A 19,945-nucleotide genomic window follows, 5' to 3' on the forward strand; every position below is an offset into this window, starting at 1 on the left:
CGAACAAAAAGTAAGAACCACTGTGGGGAATCATGAAACAACGCCATTTAAGAAATCCGGCTAAAAAGAATACAAAAGTGACTCCACAGAGGGGGAGGCGGTGCTCCCACCCCTCCCATTGTTGTTCCCTCTTGCTTTCTTGAACGCTAAGAATCACTTTTAAGAATTTGTGTGTTGCACGGTTGGGCTGGTTCCTTTTCTGAAGCTCTCCCTTGGCTCCCTCTCCTTCAACTGCATTCATGTGAGAAAGCACCGACTTTACAGATCCCAGGCTGCTGAGTGCTCGCCTCCCCTTGTGAGTGTGTGTGTGTGTGTGAGTGTGTGTGCGTGCGTGCGTGCGTGTGTGTGCACACGCGTGGTGTGTGCATGTGTGCAGCGGCTGTTTCTTTCTCTCCTGCCTGCTTCAGTTCAAGCCCCGAGTCCCATCTGCTGGGTGCAGTCTTAAGGGAACACCCCATTGGCACTAAGGTGAGGGCTTAAATCTTTGCACCCCAGATTCATGGATCCCCTCCCTGCCCGGCGCTGGAGTGGGTCCCCCATTAGCTACAGAGTTTGCCTGTCTCATACTCCACAGGGTTTGGCAGCTTGGAGTTGAAAGCCCTCAGAGAGGACTGGATCCTGCCCACCTCATTGTTGGCCAGCTTGAGCCGATGCCGGAGCAAGCAGGAGAAAAGGTCAAGCCGCACCTTGCCAGGCGGAGAAAGCTGGTTGACCCGGTCCCTAAGCTCGATGAGCTGCAAGAGGGCAGAGTCCTGGGAACCTTGAGTATATGGGTAGTCTAACTGGAGAATTAAGTCCCGGATGGCATCCGGGTCAAAGGGCAGGCTGTAGCCAAAGACCTGCAAGGTGTTGATTTTCATGTAGCCCAAGTTCTTGGAGGGATCGGTCATCTCCAGAGGCTCGTAGTAGATTGTCTCGTTGGAGCTGTCATCCAGGGACTTGATTCGGCTCCGTAGGTAAACATGGACTGTCTCAAAGAAGGTCTTCCACCTATTGCCCAAGGTAATAGTCCAGTTTTGGCACTGGGCGACGGCATCCACATTAGTCCTTTCCCAGTCTGGGAAACTGCCCTCGTTCACGGGCATGAACCAGCTCTCAGAGTGGCTGCCCCCAAAGGGGTTGACGTAGATGGCCATGACAGGCTCCAGGGTGCTGTTCTTGGTGAGGCAGATCTGCAGGGACAGGGCCAGCATCACGTGCACCAGCCCGGGCTTGTACTTGTTGCTCTTCAGGGTGAGCAGCATGCGTTTCCTCCAGGAAGGGTCGAACCAGCTGCCCAGGCGCATGTCATTGCTGATGAAGATGGAGTGCACCTCGATGCGGCTGTCCCACTTCTGCAGCAGGTATTTCAGCTCCAGGTCCTGCAGGTCTGTCTCCAGCCCCAGAAAGTTCTCCAGCGACTCGGCCACCTCGGGGCGGCACAAGCCCTGGGCGAGCACGTAGCCTGGGTTGCAGCTCCCACAGCGTGTGCTGTTGTCTGGGGCACAGTGGGCACAGGCGGGCCCTTCGCCCAAGGCACAAGGGATGGGGCCCTGGCAGGAAGACTGGTCGTAGGGGCAGGTGCAGCTGTGGCTCTGTTCCAGGAAGGTGCCAGGGAAGGTGCTCTCTCCACAGTAGAGGAGGGACTGGATACGGTTCCACCAGTAGGACAAAGACCTTTGGGAGGGGGGATAAAAATGAAGCAAGAGTCATAGGAAGCCACACACTGCTGCTTCCCCGAGGGTGGCAGGAGATTTGACTAATAGGTGATAAGGAAGATAAAAGCCCCAGGTTCTCTGAATGACAGAAACCCTACTTTACCACTTTGGGATAACCAAACAAGTCCTGGAGCTGGGTGTCTGATGGATCAGCACCAGAAATGTCTGACAGCAAACTTGTGCTCCTCCCTCCCAAGTACCACCTCATTCCCTTATTCAAAAGCCTACAGAAGATCTGCAGCGTCTTTCGTATCCAATCTAGTTGTCAGCCTCTTAAATAAGATCTTCCAACAACTGGCTCTCCAAACTTTCCAATGTCATGCCAACCTCTTTCCCCCTTCACAGTTCCTGTCCTTTCTAGAACTCTCCCACCAAGGATAGGACTTTTCTATGGCTGGCTCACTCTTAAGGTTTAGACTTTAGCTCTTACGATACCTCCTCAAAGAGGTCTTCAGTTACTCCCCTGTCCAAAGCACTACCCAGTCCCTCTCTGTCACATCACCCTGCTTTGACGTGATCCACAGCAATGTTCATTATCAAAACGGATTGTGTTTATTTATCGTTGACGTGTTCAGAGATGGCTTCCCTGCAAATGCCATGAGAGCAGGGACCCTGCATTATTCCCCAACATATTCTCAGAAACTAGGATTGTTCCTGGTGCCTGGTAAGCATTTCCTAACTATTTGTTGGAAAAAAAAAAAAAAAAATGAACCTTTCTCAAATGCCCTTGCTGGTCTGTCCTCTCACTCATATGTCCCTCGTTACCTGTGCCTCAGTTAGAAGTGCACCCCTGGGTTGCTGTGAGGGCAGCGCCCCCTCCTGGAATGCTCTGGCTCACACGCACCAGCCCACTTCCACTTCCTCCCACACAATCTGGCCAAGAGGTCCTTCTCCTGGGTGGCTTTTCTCTCTGACCTTCACTATTATTAGACCATGCCTTTGATTTATGGTCCACGAACATGCTTTTAAGGGGCTGCCACATAATCATTTTATAATTTTGATGTTCCTGTATATTTATTATATCTTCTCAATGAACAAATATCCCTCACTGCTTAATATTAGGACATACGAGGTGGACTCATTAAAGGCTTGTTGGATGCACGTGTGAAGGAGCGGATGGATGGATGCACGAGGGCCTCTGACAATCCAGCCCCACTCTGCTCCCGAGGGCACAGGGCCTCAGCTCGCCTCCCTCCTGTGACTCAGGGCAGAGTCACTTGTTGGAAACAATCTATTGTGTGTGTTTCTCATCATACGCAATTGGTCTAAAAGCTTTAACTCCACCCTCTTCTTTCCTAAAAGACTTATTAAAATAGAAATGAGTGAGAATTAGAGTATTATTAGAATAACATTCGAATCGACTATAATTTATATAAAAGTAAAGTTAGCCTCTTTGTTTTTTTCTCTCTCTCTCACTTCAGATGCAACTCATAACTGAGAATGACACGCAGGTAGGTCCAGATAACAGGAGACGCTAACAGGCCGCGTGTGGGGCAGCATGCCCAGCTGTGTTGTGCTGGGCAGGGGTCCTCCCCGGCCTCCGTGGCTGTCGTGGGTGACGTGCTCTGGCTCGGGCATCTGGGATGCTCACCTCTCCTTGGGCAGGCGGAAGCGGGGCTGCCGGTGGCAGCGCTTGCAGAGGTTGAAGAGCCGGCGGACGATCCGATGGGTCTTCTTGAACAGCACTTTCAAGCTGGCTCCCAGCTGCTGGTAGCGGTGCTGGAGGCTGGTGTCCATGGCCCAGAACTGGGAGATGGCTGTGGAGTTCAGGAACCTGTCATCCGGCAGCCGCTTCAGCAGGGCCTGGAATTCCTCTGTGGGTAAGAACACGAGAGCTGAGCTGAGGGGGACCCTGGATGGGCAGGAGGACCTCCCCACTACTCCCAGACCCAGCCCGCCCTTCAGTTACTGTATGAGGAAGGAGGCTTCACATCCACCCTCCAGGGCTCTTTTATTTCTTTCTTTTCCAACAGCCTTATTCAGAGGTGATTGACGTACCATAAGATACGGGTTCTTTCCCATCCTTCCTGTTTCTAATATGCTTCTGAATTTCAAAACACATCTCTACCACCACCCACGGGGCCAATGACCTTGGGATGCACCTCTCTTGCCCTTTCTACCGCCTTATAATTCATGCACAATCTTCTTCAATCACACCACCGCACCCTTAGGGAAGGTGTGAGGCACTCGTGAAGGTGAGGGCGGGCAAGACTGGCAAATGCAGACACAGAAGAGGGAGCGCCCAGCTCAGAAGTCTTCTTAGAAGCCTTTCAGTCCCTGAGACCAGCCTCTTCCCTCCATGTCCCTGTCTCTGACTCTAGGACACCTTTCCTCTCTTTTGAGAGTCACCTCTTGGCCAGACACCCATGCTTCCTGGAAGCTAATCCAGAAGCAATGCGCTTTCTGGTTCTTAGCTCCCACTGCAATCCTGAGTCCTCCTCAGGGCTTCCTTGGCACGATGTGTCTTCTGAATTCATGCTCAGATCTCTGTCCATGGACCCGCTTTTACTTGGAACCTGCAGCCATCACATCTCCTGATGGGGGTCTGCATAGTCCTCCTTCACTCACTGGCAGTAATTCATAGTACTGAAAGCCCAAAGTCCTTTCCCACATACTCGAGCATTACCTAACACATCCCACCACCATTGGTCCAATGCAGCTGGGGGGCCGGAATATGATATTCTCCTTAGCAACTGAATGCCTTGTTTAAGACCTGAGATGGCAATGCCTGGCGCCTCAGCTCATTCTGATTTCTCAAGCCCCTGGTTCTTCATCCCCCACCCAGATGATTGGAAAAATCACTCCTAGTAATGACATTAACAACTAGTAGTGTGTGCATAGTTCTTTTTATAAAACACTTAGGTATACGAAACAGCACAGAGAATAACAAGATAAACTCCCATGTGCCCACCACCTAGAGTTTGCCATTTTACCATATTGAATTAAGATTTTTTTTTAAAGAAATAAGGCAGAGCAAATATACTTGAAGGCCCTAAACTTCCCCCTCCATCTTTATCTAGATGTAACTACTCTCTTGAATGTTTTCTTTATTACTATCATATATTTTTTAACGTTTTCTAAAAATATATTTATCCATAAAAATATTAAGTATTGGCTAGTATGTTTTAAATATCAAATAGTACTAAATATGTATATTTAACATGTTATTATAGTATTACATATAAATGTTATATAAATACAAATATGTATATAATACATAACCTTTTTCATTTGTTTTGTTTTATCGAATATTGTTTTTTGAGATATATCCATATAACTATTAGTCATTTAATATTGAAATGTATGAGTATATCATGCAGAGTTCTTTATACTTTAATTTTATCTACATTATTCCATGTGAGCCATCCATCCACCTATTATTATCATTTTCCCTCATTTACAGATGAAGAAATGGAGGCACTGAGGAGCTGAATGGCTAAACCAAAGTCATACAAAGGATAAGTAATAGAGTGTGTTAGGTCTGTCCAAGATGTTATAACAAAATACCACAGACTGGGTGGCTTATAAACAACAGAAATGTATTTTCAGAGGCCGGAAGTCCAAGGTCAGGATGCTGCTGGCAGGTTCTGGTGAAGGCCCTCCTCTGGGTTGCAGATGGCAAAATTCTTGCTGGGTCCTCACATGTTGGAAGAGGTAAGGGATCTCTCTGGGGCCTCTTTTATATGAGCACTGATACCGTTCATGAGGGCTCGGCTCTTATGACCTAATCAAATCCCAAAGTCCCCACCTCCTAATACCATCACCTTGGGCATCAGATTTTCCACATATGAATTTGAGGGGCTACAAACATTCAAGCCATAACACAGAATAAGAACTCAAAACCAAGCCCTCTGAATCTAAGTCTCAAGGTGACATTGATATCAGTTATACCTACAATAAGCAATCACCAGCATGTACTAGGTGCCTCCTAGAAACATGCTATGTGCCTCATTCATTCAACAAATATTCACTGTGCACCTTATGTGCAGGCACTGTGGAATCTGTGGCAAACAAGACAGACAAGGCCTCTGGCCTCAATTATATTTACCTTAGCTTATTAAGTCCTTGAAACGCATCACTTTGGTAGGTATTAGGTCTGTTTGCATATACAAAAAAAGAAAATGAGTTCAGACTTGGGGTGGTCGTATAACCTGCTGGAGGTCACCCAGCCAGTTAAGTGGCTGAGCCAGGAGCCAAGCTGAGTGCCCCGGGTTCTTATCCCGCACCTCTCAGCCACCTCCCATTGACAGGGAGGAAACCTGGGCTCACTGACTGCTCACCTGACTCCTCAAACTGCTGGTTGTGAGTCGCCCAGGAGTCCTGGATCTGCAGCAGGCTGTCCTCCATGGCCTGGATGTCAGCGTCAGGACAGTTGCATTCTGGGAAGGTGGGGCTGCACTTGCACCAACAGTCATTCTCCTTGCAGATGAGCTCACCCTCAGAGCTGCATGTGATGTAGCTGAGCGCAGCGGTCACGAAGCGCTCCCGCAGGTACTCGGGCAGCAGCACCTGCAGGCCTAAGGAAAGGACGTGTCGGGGAACTGCCGGGCAGGGCCAGGGAGTACTCGGTTTTCCACACCCAAGGCTGCAGGATCCCCAGCTGGGGTTCTGCTGACTTGTGCATCCTGGGCCCAAGAATGGCCACCCCAGGCCCTGATCCTGCTGAGCTGGTTGGGACAGAGGGTTATTGCTGTCCCAGTGACAGATGGGGCACGTCAAAGCTCAAGGCTTAGTCGAACCCCTCACATCAGCCAAATTGAGAGCGTGCATATCATATGAACGGGCTTATTGGCTACACGTCAGCGTTTCTAGGATGGAAATGGGAAGATGTTTCAGATAAAGGCAGAGCTTATAGCCCTCGTGGGGGAAGAATCAAGGCTTGATGGGCTTTTTTGCTCTGCCTCCAATTGCCATCCTGTTTCTAGCTTCTCTGAGATGAGCAGCAGGCCTCCTAGGATACTTCTGAATGCTGACCCTCCTGGGCCTCCCACCTTAGCCCCGATGACCAAGGAGGCTGCCCTGCTTAGGAGGTAGGGACAAGGTGTTATGGGTACACAGTGGCCGGGCACTATACCAAGCACTTTCCATATACAACTACAAGCAACACTGTGGTCATACTGAGGCTCTTATAATGAGGAAATCCCAGCCCAGTGACCATGGTGACCTGCCCAAGTCACAGTGCTGGTAAAGTCAGCTTGGTGTCAGACCCTGTCCTCGTCCCATTGGGTCATACTGCATAACTGGGACTGGCTGCCTATCTCAGGGTTTAACCCTTAACGCGATGTGAAAGCAAGATGGCGATGGATGCCCAAAGTTCAGTCGAGCCTGGATAGATACGAATGCCTCTCAGCTCTCTTTTCTAATTAGCTGCCTCTGGTCTTGAATATAACCCACTAAATTGCTCCAAGCTTCAGTTTTCCTACCCATCTGTGGTGGATATTGGTTCACCAGCAGCAGAATAGACTCCTAGTTGGCTTCAAGCCACACAGGGTGGCTGTTGGAAGCATATCAAGAGGTGAATGAAGGACGGGCATGTCTTTGGTTGCAGCCCAGCCCGGTTCAAGGTCAGACCTGCAGGAGGCTCTCCCAGCAGGGACACTGGGAGAAACTGTGCCAGGAGAGGGAGGGACACGAGGACTTCTGGACGGGATGAGCTCCCCTTCCATCAGAGGTCTGCCAGCTCTTTATTGTCACACCCTTGACCTTGTCCTTGGCAGGAAATCAGAGAGCCCAAAGTATGTAACCCAGTCTCGGCGGACCTCAAAATATAACTTAGAATTGCAGCTGCGGTAGATGTTTGTTGTTCTTGTTTATGATCTACCTCCTGTTCTGAACTGCTCCTAAACTTTCCTTTCTTGACGATGTGCCCACAGTGGCACTTGAGCAGCCCTCCCCACGCACGCTGTCCACATACGCTTGCTTTCAACACTCACCCCTCTCCAAGTCCTTTCCTTTCACCTCCCCCATCAGCTCCCTCCTCCTCACCATAACATTTCCTATTGCTACAAAATAAGTGCCCTGAGCAATGTCTGCATGAGTGATGGGCTATAAAATTAAATGGCATAAACTATTCCAAATGAACCACCAGACACTCTGAACTTCACTCATCACTAATTTCCAGACACAAACCCAGCCCATCCAGGGGCCTGAGAGAAGAGGGATGCTAATTGCATTGGGCGGCTTTAAATACAGGAGCCTTTTCCTCCTTTTTGTGTGTTTCTTTTTTTTAAAACTTTGGGTTTATTTATTTATTTATTGATTGATTTTTGGCCGTGTTGGGTCTTCGTTTCTGTGCAAGGGCTTTCTCTAGTTGCGGCAAGCAGGGGCCACTCTTCATCGTGGTGCGCGGGCCTCTCACTATCGCGGTCTCTCTTGTTGCGGAGCACAGGCTCCAGACGCGCAGGCTCAGTAGTTGTGGCTCACGGACCTAGTTGCTCCGTGGCATGTGGGATCTTCCCAGACCAGGGCTCGAACCCGTGTCCCCTGCATTGGCAGGCAGACTCAACCACTGCGCCACCAGGGAAGCCCTTGTATGTTTCTTGATGCCTAAAGCATTGAGGGGTTGCGTCTGGCTCAGGTTGCCTGGAATTTGTAATCATAGATCCTGGGTGACGGCTATTGATTTCATAATACCAAGACAATAATATCTTAAACAGAGTCCAACTCAGGCCTTAAGAAGAATGATCTTTTCCCATTGCCAAACAGCTCTGTCTGAATCAGTTTGCATGGCTCTGCCCCCAGGATGCTTGGGGGACAGAGAGCAGCTGAGTGCCTCCCCTTATCTCCCAGCCTCCAGACCTACAGTCGTTCCCCTTCCTTTCGCTTTTCTGTTTCTGCCTGTTCTGTCCCCGGTTAAGGCTCCTATTCCTCTCAAACTCTTCTCCTGGCTTTGATCTCCCATGGAAGACTGCAGACTAGTAACAGAAAGCAGGGAACACTCTCAGGGTAACCAATGGTCCCACAGTTTATGTAGCTCTTAGTCAAGCTAGAGATGGTGCCCCATAACCACTCTGCAAAGGCCAGCTATTCCCCAATGTATACTTAGGATAAAGCAGAGGGTTCTTTGGACAACAAAGGAGATCGCCAACGAGATCAAGGTGTATAACGATGGATGTGTTGTTGCTGTAGGATAGTGACAGAGGTCTTGGGAAGGACTGGGAGGTGGGAGGATTTGGGTGTCCAGTGGTTTGAGCAATGGTCGAGGTGTAAAGTGAACCATGTCAGATGTTTTCTCAAAAGAATGATGGAAAGTTGTTAAATACAAGTTCCAGAACTAGTGGTAGTTCTTGTCTTCAGAAGGGTTTAGCCAAATGGGGCAGGCAGGACTTTTGCCTTTTGGTGATCCAAGTTTGTTTTTTGTTTTGTTTTTTTTTACCGTGTATGGAAAGTGTGAAAACATCACAGGGCACCTTACCGAGTAACTGCACTTTGTTCTCCGGACTCTGTACCAGGACAGAGCTGACCGAGTCTAGGTTGTCGTAGTTGCTGCAGCCCAGGGGACCGGTCCTGGTCTCCGTGACCTAGAGACGGAAGGGCAGGGGGTGGGTTTATATAACAAGCCGAGACCTTCCCTTTGCATTTCCGTTTTCCGGTCAGCCAGTCTCAGGCTCTATGTCCTGTCCTGGACCAGCCCAAGGAAGGGCGTGTATCTCCCTACCCCAGGAGCATAAAGCCACTTTTTCCCTTGTTCTAAGACAGGGAGTATCAGTGGTATAGGGCTGGCAGCAGCAGTTGTACATAATTGGAAGCCTTTCAGAGGGAGCCAGAGGGAATCTGAGTCTGGGAAGAGGAAACTCAATGTAGGCAGTGGAAGCTGGACCTCTGTGTTGGAGTTCCCCCTTCTCCTCCCCCAGAGGAAGAAAGGAGGCCAGATGAGGATGCTGTCAGCCTGCCGGCGAGCCCAGCTGCATCCACTTGATGTGGTGCTCACAGGCTTTAGGGATCCCGAAGATGAAAAGCACTAGAGAAATATGAGCTATGAGTATTATTATTAATATTAAACATTTAAGTCCCACCTCGGCACTGAGACGTCCTTAGAGAAAATCAGCCACGGGCTTACTGCATATTTTAATAAGTATATTAAATATACATAAACTCTTATAGCTATGTAATATTCCAAAACACCATAGAGTCATTTTAAAATATTATAAAGTTGGCCTATCAGTTTTTCCCTGATGTTTAAAGTATAAGATGAAAAATGGGGAGCTTTAAACGCACTGAAATAATTATGTAATAAGAATGATGGGGACCTGAGGCCCTTTCTTCTCAGGATCTCCAGAGGCTTTGCCAAAAATCAATCAAACAATCAACGAGTATTTATTGGGCAGCCACTGTTCAATTCCCTACAATTTAGCAAACATTCCTAGCGTGCCTTTCTCGGAGTTCTTCAAGGAAATTGGCCCTGATACCTCTGACCTTCTCTCCTAGCTCCGGGCACCTCAGCTCCGCAACAAGCATACAACTTGCAGTTTTCCATCCTTTTCTGCGAGTATTTAGTTAAAGCCTGGGTCCTCCACACACTAAAGGCTCCACGGAGGTAAGCTCGTAGTTATTTTGCTCACGATGTTCTCAGTAGCACTTAACAGGGTGCCTGGCACATAGCAGGTACTCAATAAATTAGAGAATGTAGGAGTAATCTGTTCCAGGCTTTGGGGGGTGGAGAGGTGGGCACAAAGGTGTACAAGTTATGTAGTGTGTCCTCCAGGAGGTTACAACCTGTCGGGGAGGCAGGTACATATCCAACTGACTGATACACATCCACATCGAGCAGAAGCAAAGTGTCAGGAGGAGCCCTGAGGAAACCACAGCTCTAAACAAGGGAAGGCGTTTCAGAGGAGACACCAACTGAGTTGGTCTTTAAACATGAGTAGAAAGTGGACAAGAAGAGAAGGGAGGGAAAGTACTCTGAGAAAAAGAAGGGGCAGCAGCCCTGGTGGTCCAGTGGTTAGGATTCTGGGTTTTCACTGCTGAGGGCCCAGGTTCAATCCCTGGTTGGGGAAAACTAAAACCAGGGATTGAACGGCGCGGCCAAAAAAAAAAAAAAAGAAGAAGAAGGGGCAGCATGATCTACAGCCCATGGGCTTGAAAGTGTGTAGTGTAGTTGTCTGCCATCCTACTAGTTACTGTGGTGAATACCAAAGTGTAAGCAACATGTTTAAAGAGAATTTAGTATACTTAGTCTTAAAAAATACACATGGAAGAGAGTAATTAAGTGAGAGATGGTATGACACAGACTAATACAGTAAACAGAGAGATGGGAGAGAACCTTGTAGCTTAAAGGAGTCTGAGAAGGCTTCGTGGAGAAGGTGATCCATAAATTGGTCTTGAAGGATGAGGAGGGATGTGAGGGAAGGGGGGAACTGGGAGAAAAAGAGGTAACTGCAGACCAAGACCAAGGGGAAGCAATAGACACAGTGCATGAGAGGCAGCAAGAACCAGCATGGATGGGGGACGGGATCAAGGCCATGACAGAGGCAGGAAACCTCTGCACAGTTTCCAAGTTCATCCTCCAAGATCATCCCATTTAACCTTCACACTAACTCGGAGACAAATCCCACTACTATCACTCTTCAAAGAAGGAAACCAAGGTTCCGAGAGTTACAGTACCCGAGACCACAGAGCTGTTGAGTAGCTGAAACAGGATTTTGACTTTTTAGTCCTCAGACTCCAGTTCAAAGCCCCGTGCCTCCCGTGAGGGCACGTCAAAGGGCTAAAGAAAATTAAAATGAGGTAAACCCATTTAGATAATATCACTCTAAAAAACAAGTGTAAACAGACCAGTTCATCCAAAGTATTTTAGTGATCTGCCCTCTCTTCAGAATGTGAACATGGGGTAAGACAAATTGTATACACTTTAGATATTATTATCCTATATTACAGATGAGGAAACCAAGGCCAGATAGGTTAAATGATTTCTTCAAGGTCACACAGCGAGTCACCTGCAGGGCTACGATTCATTTGACTCATTCATTTATTCTTTCACTCATTTATTCATCTATTACATATTCAAGGAGAATCCAAAACTCACAGTGAGTAAGACACGGTCACTACCATAAGGAGTTTACAGACAAGGAAATGTGTTTCTATAATCCTGGTGTTCCACGTGAGCCTACCTCCCTCCACAGGTGGGCACTTGGTGCTGAATAATGTCTCTGTATTGAGTGAGCTGGTGATTGGCTAGTTGTCAAACTGCAGTGGGAAGGCAGAGTCAAGCTTATGTCAAGGTAAAGTCTTCTTTATCTATAAGGTGCAAAAATTCCTATAAGAAGAGCTGTAGCCAAGGACTAGCCCAGCTATCCTGGGGAACCCTGCCTCTCTTGGAATGGGGTGGGCTGAAGGGCAGAGTGGGATGGTGAGTGTGGTATTTGGGAGATTTGCCTGTCCCCACCTCCAGGTAAGCTGGCCACCTTACTGTCCTGAGTTCTGCACTGGCTCTTCTATCCACCCACTCCTGAGTTGAACACTCACCAGCAACAGGTGAGAAAGCTACACACCTTACGCAGAAGTAGGACGACTCCCAAGGGGGCAAATATAGCACAGCCACTCTCCTCCCCTTTATCCTACCACTATGCCTACCTATCTACCACCAACCCATCTGCTTCCCAACCCCCCCCACCGCCATCTTGTTCAATATTCTGGGGCTGGCTCTGATGAGATTTTCTGACCTTTACTTTGCTATTTCCAAAGGTCAGTTCTACAAGAGGATAATCAATTAGGTAAGTCATTGAAAGGGTGTGAGTAGCTCCACTTTGTTAATTGTGGCGCAAGGACAGGAATGAGGAAGAGACAAAGACCATGATCCCCTGCTCATTTCCTGTTAGAGGAAATGCCTCAAGCCAGATCTCCACGAGTGAGGAAGGCTCACTCGGGTTTTACTAGATCCCAAAGTCATTGCTCTTTCCCCTGCTACTCTGCTCTGAGCCACCTCTGTCTTCCCTAGAGAAGCAAGGAGGTGAGAAAGAGAAGGGGAGCTGGAGAGGGTCCTCTTGCAGATATTGCCTGAGCACTGACTTGATAAGCAGGATGAGCTGAGGACCCCTCCCCCCCGAGTGATGAAAGTTCCAGAGTCCCTGGCAGGTTGGTGCAGAGAACCCCGTGCCTCTCCCTGTAGAAGAGGCAGACAGCTTTGGCAGATTATAAAGAGGGCCCCCAGAGGTAATGGAAAGTGCAGCTCACTCGGGCGCAAGCATTCAAAGAGCGCCTCAGATAAGCTTTCAGGAGAAAATAATTGTGTGCTAATTGGTCTGTTGATAGAGACAGTCCTGCCTTCAGAAAGCCCTGATGGATCTCAGGTTCATTAGCACATCCAATTTTCCATAAATTCCAGATTGTGCAAACCCTCGTTCCAGTGAGCCTGCTCTCCTCCCCCTGCCCTTAACTCCCTGGCTGCTCTTGTCCTACCTAGGGGGGCACCTGCGAAGCTAAGCTCGAGTGAAATGGGCTTCTAATCGTGAGCGATAGGGCTGGCCAGGAGAGCACGGCTGAGAGTGTGTGTGATTCAAAGAGCTGCAAATTGAATCCCAGGCTGCTACAGGGAGAAATTTGGGCAAGTCCCTTTAAGAATGCTTGTGAGAACCGCTCCCTCTTGCCATCCTGCAATCCACGTGAACTTTTATGTGGGCTCTTTTCGGGCACCTCATGAACATCTCAAACCCTCCCCACTAAGTCCTTCCTCAGCCTTCAATTAAGTAGAGGGTGAGCTACAACTAGGAAATAGGCCCCTCCCTTCCTTCAGCGCTCTGATCCCTTCCTGGGAATTATGGACAGGATGAGTATGTGTTCAGCCCTTTACAGTTTTCAAAGTGTTTTCATGTGAACTATATCATTTGGTGTCACCCCCCCCCCATCCTATGGTAGAGTAAGGGGTGATATTTACAATATGTTATTCACAATATGTATCAGCAGGTAGGACGTCACTAATCAGGAGAGGTGCCAGCCGTAGTGCCAAAGCAGGGTTCTGAGGGTCTCCAGAGTTACATTAGTCCTTTGGTTACTATTAGGGGAGATCCCGTGGTTCCAGGGGAGGGAAAAAGGTGGTTAGGGTGGCACACAGCAGATTGGGTGAAGATGATTTACCAGCTTGTATGGAAGTGTTTTAATATTTTAATAACTGATGTGGTCATATCAGCTGAATATAAGCCCTGGGTACAGGTGAGTAAAACAGTTGGTAAGTCCATGTCATGGAGTTCAATAACTAACTTCTCAAGGTCATAGGAATAGTAAGTATCAAGGCTGAAACCCAATCCCCGGTCTTCTCAGTTGAGTAAGTTTGTCTCCCACTAAACCAGGTAACCTGCCTTCCGCTATCAGTCAGGCATTTTACTGAGTGTCTCACCACACACCTGACACTGTGAAGGGACCTGGAACTGTATGCATGCGACAGAGTCCCCACTGATCTAAGCCCTGCTGTTGTGTGTGGGCAGGTGGAGATGGGCATGTAAACAGCTGCAGTCTAATGTGACAAATCCTGTAACAGAGGTATGTACTGACCAGAGTAAACCTTGCAACAGAGGGGGATGTCCAGTGGGGTCTCGGGCATGTGTTGGATAAACAAAAGGGGGCAGGGTGCCTCCTCCACATTAGTGAAAAGAAGTTGCTAACAAAGGGTAGAAAGTAAGAGCACCTTTGCTTAGAGAAACAAGCAACAGGAAGATATGCTCGAGGGTCTTTCCTTCACCAAGGCTGAGCAAGTGGGCAGAGCCCCTCACCTCCGTCCAGAGTAATGACCACGCTGGAAGCCAGCTCAAGCCCTGCGAAGGCATGTTCAGGAGAGGGAAGTAGGTGGCAGGGGCTGCAGCACCAGAAGAGGAGTGTGAGTTTACAAGGGTGTGCTGCAGGGGGACCTTGCTGTCTGGATCTGCAAATGCTGTGTGTTAAAGCAAAGAGATGGCCTCCTGTGGGACACCATTACTATCAGGACAAAATGGTCAGGTCAACCCTATCAAGGGAACAGAGCTGTGGAACAGAATGCCAACACCTCCCTTTGCTCCTTAGTCTAGGGGTGTGTCCTTGGACAGGTCACACAGGTTTCCAGACCTCACTAAACTATGTGGAGATGAGCAGAGGGGGGAGAAGACACTAAATGCCTTGTTTTTTCATGGTTCTCTGAATTGCAACCCATGGGGAGAACCCACGGTGCTCCCAAACAGAAACAGCTACAGGTCAAGCAGCTCAGTGGAAGCTGAATAATCATCTCTCATTCCATGTGGGACTGAGGAGTTCCAAGAAGAGGCTTCCGAGGACGATGGCCCTTCTTTGGAGGAGATGGGCAGTGGCCCATCTAGTTCTAGAACATGCATCTACAGGCACTATAACAGACGTGGATTTGAGTGCCTGCCCACCTCTCACGCTATCACCCACAGTCCTTGCTAAAGAAGTGAATCCGGTGAGCCATGGTTGAGATTATGTAACCCCCTCTCTTTGTGTTGGACTAAGATGAATCCTGAACCAGATTCTTTCTCTGGGGAATTTAGAACTGTGCTACTGAGAGAAAAAAAAATTTGAGAGTTGATTATGGACACTTACAAAATTCAGAATAAATAATTATCAAGCACCTACTATGTACCAGGAACTGAGGATACTACAATGAACAAGAGAAGAGTCCTTGTCCTGAGGGCACTGGCTGAGAGACAAAACAGAAAGATTACGTTCAGCCAGGGCCAGAGTCAGCTTCAGAGCAAGACAAAGCTAAAGGTAGGCTGAAGTCACTGGTGTACGGAAAGTCTAGAATAAACAGAGGAAAGAACTTGAACAAGAGAAGCAGGAAGATGAAGCAAGTAGAGATGAAAAAGTAGAGGCGTGTTCCAACAAGAAACAGAGAGAGTAACCTGGGAGAGTTACTGTTCTTTTACCACACCTATGTGTCTGGATTGGATCTAGTGTCTTGTTCTTAGAGATCTATGGTATCCTTCACCAGGGTTCTCTTAACAAACCATCTTGATACTGAATCTACCTTGTTTCTTTCAACTTAACATGCTTATAGGCACTTGCACACACACTGAGAAGAGCCCACCCCATGTGAAAAGTGGGGTCAGTGACTCATTCATTCACTCAGCAAACCTTTACTCATTATCCATAATGTGGCAAGCTCTGTACTCTTACTGGGAACCAAAGATGCCTGAGACCCAGTCCCTTCCATAAGGATCTCATAGTTTCAGAGGCTCTCATGTTAGCTAGCAATCAGTTCAAATGATAATCCCTATAAAGGAGGCATGTGTTTGAAACACTGAAGAGGAACATTTAACTACCTTGGGAGTCAGGAAAGGCTTCACAAAAGAGTTGCCTTTTTGAGCCGAGCAAAGAAGGGTTAGGAAGAGCCACTCAAGTGAACAGACGAGGATTGCAAGCAAAAAAGACAGCAGATACCAGGGAAGGGAGACACAAGAGCATGGCATATTTGAACAAAGACTAGGAGGTAGATAGGACTGGCTTACATGGTATAAATGGTAAGTGAAGGGTTGAGGGGGGAAACAAGGGTTGAGAAGAGTGTAAAAGGAGCATTTGGAGCTGAAACTAAAAAGACAACAGGGATAGTAGGTCTTCAATTGCCTTCCCATTTAGTTTAGAAGAGGAATTATCCCTTTTCAAGGTCCATTTGTGCTGTGGCTCATGCTGTCTACACATTTTCTAATTTGAACTTCCCAGAAATCCTTCACGTTAGAAAATTATTCTAATTGTCCAACAATTTTAGAAGGAGCAAATGGGGGCTCAGAGAAGTTTGGTGACTTGATCAAAGCCTTGCCATGAGCAGTGGTAGAGCTCAGGCTCGCGGGTTCTTTCCAATGCCTCACACTGCCGCCCTGGGTGGGAGGCGGTGGTTTGGGCTCTGTCCCATGTAGTCAGAAACCACTGAAGGATTTTAAGCAGCGGAACGATACGATATGACGATGTGCACTCACGCGAGCAGCATAGATCGTGAATCAGGGAGCAGAGCTGAGAACGCAGATGGGAAGACTAGTTATGTGAGAAAATCAGGTAAGCGTAGATGAGGTTCTGAACTATAGGAATGGCCATGGGCATGAAGAAGAGGCAAAGGGTAAGCTGAAGAGAACATGCAAGGGAGTGATTATAGTGATGGATCAAGAGATCTAAGTTGGGCAAAAAGACAATGAGGCCGTGGAGGGATGATAGAAAGTGAAAAGTTGGTCAAAGGATAGGAAGGGACATCAATGGGACCATGGAGTTACTGATCCAGGCCTACCTTTCACGAATGGATAAGACCAATTCTTCTCCAACTTTGACACAGCCCGCTAGAGGACTGAAGGGTGAGAGGGCTTCCACAGAGTTCTGTCTTCTTGGTAAAACCCACTCTGTGCTACTACAGTTCTTTTTTCATCATTTTAAGCTGCCTAAGATACCAGCCTCCCAAATGTACCCTAGTCCTTCTGAACTTCCGTCTTCCTCCTCTCTCAGACTCTCACTCCAGACACTGGCCATCCCCTAATCTGACCCCTTTTCTTCACTTAACCTCCATCGTGCTCTCTGAATCTCATGATCACTCCTCAGCACGAACATCTATAACCTCAATCTCTTCTCAAGAGTCCGCTTCACCTTTTTGTTCTAAGCACAACCTAGCAGCTCTGGAGGATGTGGTTTCCCCTGCAGTCTTCTCTAGCGGTGGCTGTCTGCCTTCCCACACCTCACGCTGGCATGAAGTGAGGTGGGTCTTCCACTGTGATATCCTGAACACTGGTCCTCCTTCCTCTCTAACCGTCAGGACTATCACCCACTACTCCTCTGTGTTGCCGTCTGTTTTTCTTGTCACTCCCCCTCCCTCACTGAGGATTTTCAGTATTTAGCTTGCTCACCACCATCTTTCTTACCACCACCCAGGTCTGTATCATTCCTGCTGACTTCAGCATCCATATAGGTGATCCTTTAATACCCAGCCTCCCAGTCCCCTGGCCTCCTCACCTCCTTATCTTGTCCTCTATCCAACCCCACCTTAGGCTCCCACGCCCATGGCCATGCCCCAGAACCTGACCCTCTGTAATAGCGATATAAAGCATTACACACTTGTACCTACTCTAGTCTCTTCCCTATAACAAGTCATCAAACATACTTAGACTCCCAATCTTTTGACCTGGCCAACTTTTCACTTTCTATCATCCTGTAATGGTCTCAGATCCCTTGATCCACCACTGTAATCACTCCTTTCTATATACTCTCAACTCCCTTGCCTATTTTTTCTTTCATCTTGTACACACACACACACACACACACATCTTGGTTAAATCCAACTCTCCATCTCTCCCATGCCTGTCTGAACAAGACGTGCTGAATGTAGCTGATAAAACTCACAACGCTGCTGACAGGCCTCATGTTATAATTATGACCATGAGTCTCAAATGAGTCCTTGGTGCCACCCAACAATCCACTCCACTTATCTAGTCATCTAGTCAGTTGATAACCTTAACTCTCTGAATGACCATTTCATACATTCTTTTCTCAACAATTCCTTCTTTCATTTGGCCATGGACTTTGCTTGTTTCATCACGGAAATGGAATAAATCATAAGAGGACATCCGCGTCCTCCCACTGCCACATCTGCCATCCCACTGCGTGTGTGAGCTGTGTGCTCTGTACAGCCTCCGGCCCCAAAGGATGAAGTGTTCATGGTCCTGTGTGAGACCTGCTGCTCCACTCGTGCCTGGAATAGCAACCCCTCTCACCACCTCGACTGCTTCTGCAATTATCTCCTGTCTCTCTGCACCATCACTTTCCTCCTCTCTACTGAGTCATTTTAATCAACATACCAATATTCTGGAATAGCTCCCATTTTAAAAACAAAAACACAGGCTCCTTTGACCTCCCATCAGTCTCCAGCTATCACCTATTTTTCTATTTGCCTTTACAGCGAGACCTTTAAAGAACTGTCTCTACTATTCTGATTCCTCACTTTGTTCTCTCTCTTGAACCTTCTCCACTCAGCCTTTCATACCCTTCATGTCACTGAAGCTACTCTTATCCAGGTTACCAGTTACCTCCGTGATGCCAAGTTGAAGGTCAGTTCTCAATCTGACTGCTCAACAGCTGCCTGCTCCTTCTTTTGTGAATCACTTTCTTCACGTGGCTTTGTGATCCAGCTTTGGTTCTCTTCATACCTTTACGCTCTGTCTCACCCTCCTTTGTTGAATCCTCCTCCTTTGGCCCATTTCTGAAAATTGATGTGCTTCACAACTCAAAAGCCCTGGGGCCACTTGATTAGCTGCATTCAGTCCTCGAGCGAGCTCATCTCCTCCTTTCCCAAAGTTTTAAATACCAACGACACATGTGGATATATTTGTAAGCCAAACTTATATCTCCAATCATGACATTTCTCTTGAAATTCTGGTGTTGATGGCCAACTGCCTGTTAGATACCTTTAGTTAGACATCTAATAGGAATGTCATATACGATATGTCTAAAACTGAACTCTTGATTTATTTCTTTCAGATCTGCACCTCCCCCTAGTGTTATCCTCAGTTAATGAAATCACTGTTCATCAGGTTGCTCAGGCCAAAAATCTCACGGTTAATCTTGACTCCTTTCTTCCAGTTTCTTAGCTAACACTCGATAGGCTCTACCATCAAAACCTGAACCTGTGAATTTCTCACTACCTGTATAGCACCAGCTTTGTCCAAGCCACCATTGTTCCTCACCTTGACCAGTGCAGTAATGACTGCGTTGGTCTCCAGGATCCCTCTTTCTCCTCTCTTCCCTGATCGGTAATGACCTCATGATCCAGGCCCTGCCACCTCACCTCTCTTTTGACTCCTTCCAGCTACACTACCGTTGCTCCTGGATCATACCAAGCACACTCCCAACTTCAGGGCAGTTGCCCTCACTCCCCACTCTGTCTAGAATGCACTCACTCAAGATACACATGTGGCTCACTCCCTTGCTTCATTAAGATCTCCGTCTGGTCTTCCCTAAAGTACCATGTCCCCATCACCCTCTATCTCCTTCCCTGACTTCATGTCTTTATACCATTAAGCCCACCTGACACTGTTTACGTATTTAATTATGTCTCCACCACTAGAATTTCAGCTTCTCGAGGGCAGGGACTTTATATGTTCTGTTCACTCTTGGATTTTCAGTATCCAGAACAGTGCCTGACACATACAGGTGTTCAATAAGGTTGGGATTGGCACACTACTATATGTAAAACAAATAATCAACAAGGACCTACTGTATAGCACAGGGAACTATACTCAATACTCTGTAATAAACTGTATGGGAAAAGAATCTGAAAAGGAATAGATATATGA

General features: G+C 47.7%; 1 protein-coding gene across 2 annotated transcripts in view; it reads right to left on the reverse strand.

Moving 5' to 3' along the window:
* Nucleotides 1–324: 324 nt before the first annotated feature.
* Nucleotides 325–19,945, reverse strand: part of BRINP2 (BMP/retinoic acid inducible neural specific 2) — a 120,374-nt gene continuing 100,753 nt past the window's right edge. For both annotated transcript variants that reach the window (XM_082462350.1, XM_082462351.1), the window contains 4 exons: nt 9,112–9,217; nt 5,978–6,214; nt 3,289–3,511; nt 325–1,656 (listed from right to left, as the gene is read on the reverse strand). In XM_082462350.1, coding sequence (XP_082318476.1) covers nt 540–1,656; nt 3,289–3,511; nt 5,978–6,214; nt 9,112–9,217 — 1,683 coding nt within the window. In that variant the 3' untranslated portion in view covers nt 325–539. The remainder of the gene's footprint in view (nt 1,657–3,288; nt 3,512–5,977; nt 6,215–9,111; nt 9,218–19,945) is intronic.

The sequence above is a fragment of the Balaenoptera physalus genome (genome assembly GCF_965194825.1).
Source record: "Balaenoptera physalus genome assembly, chromosome: 1".
In the NCBI taxonomy this organism is placed as follows: Eukaryota; Metazoa; Chordata; class Mammalia; order Artiodactyla; family Balaenopteridae; genus Balaenoptera; species Balaenoptera physalus.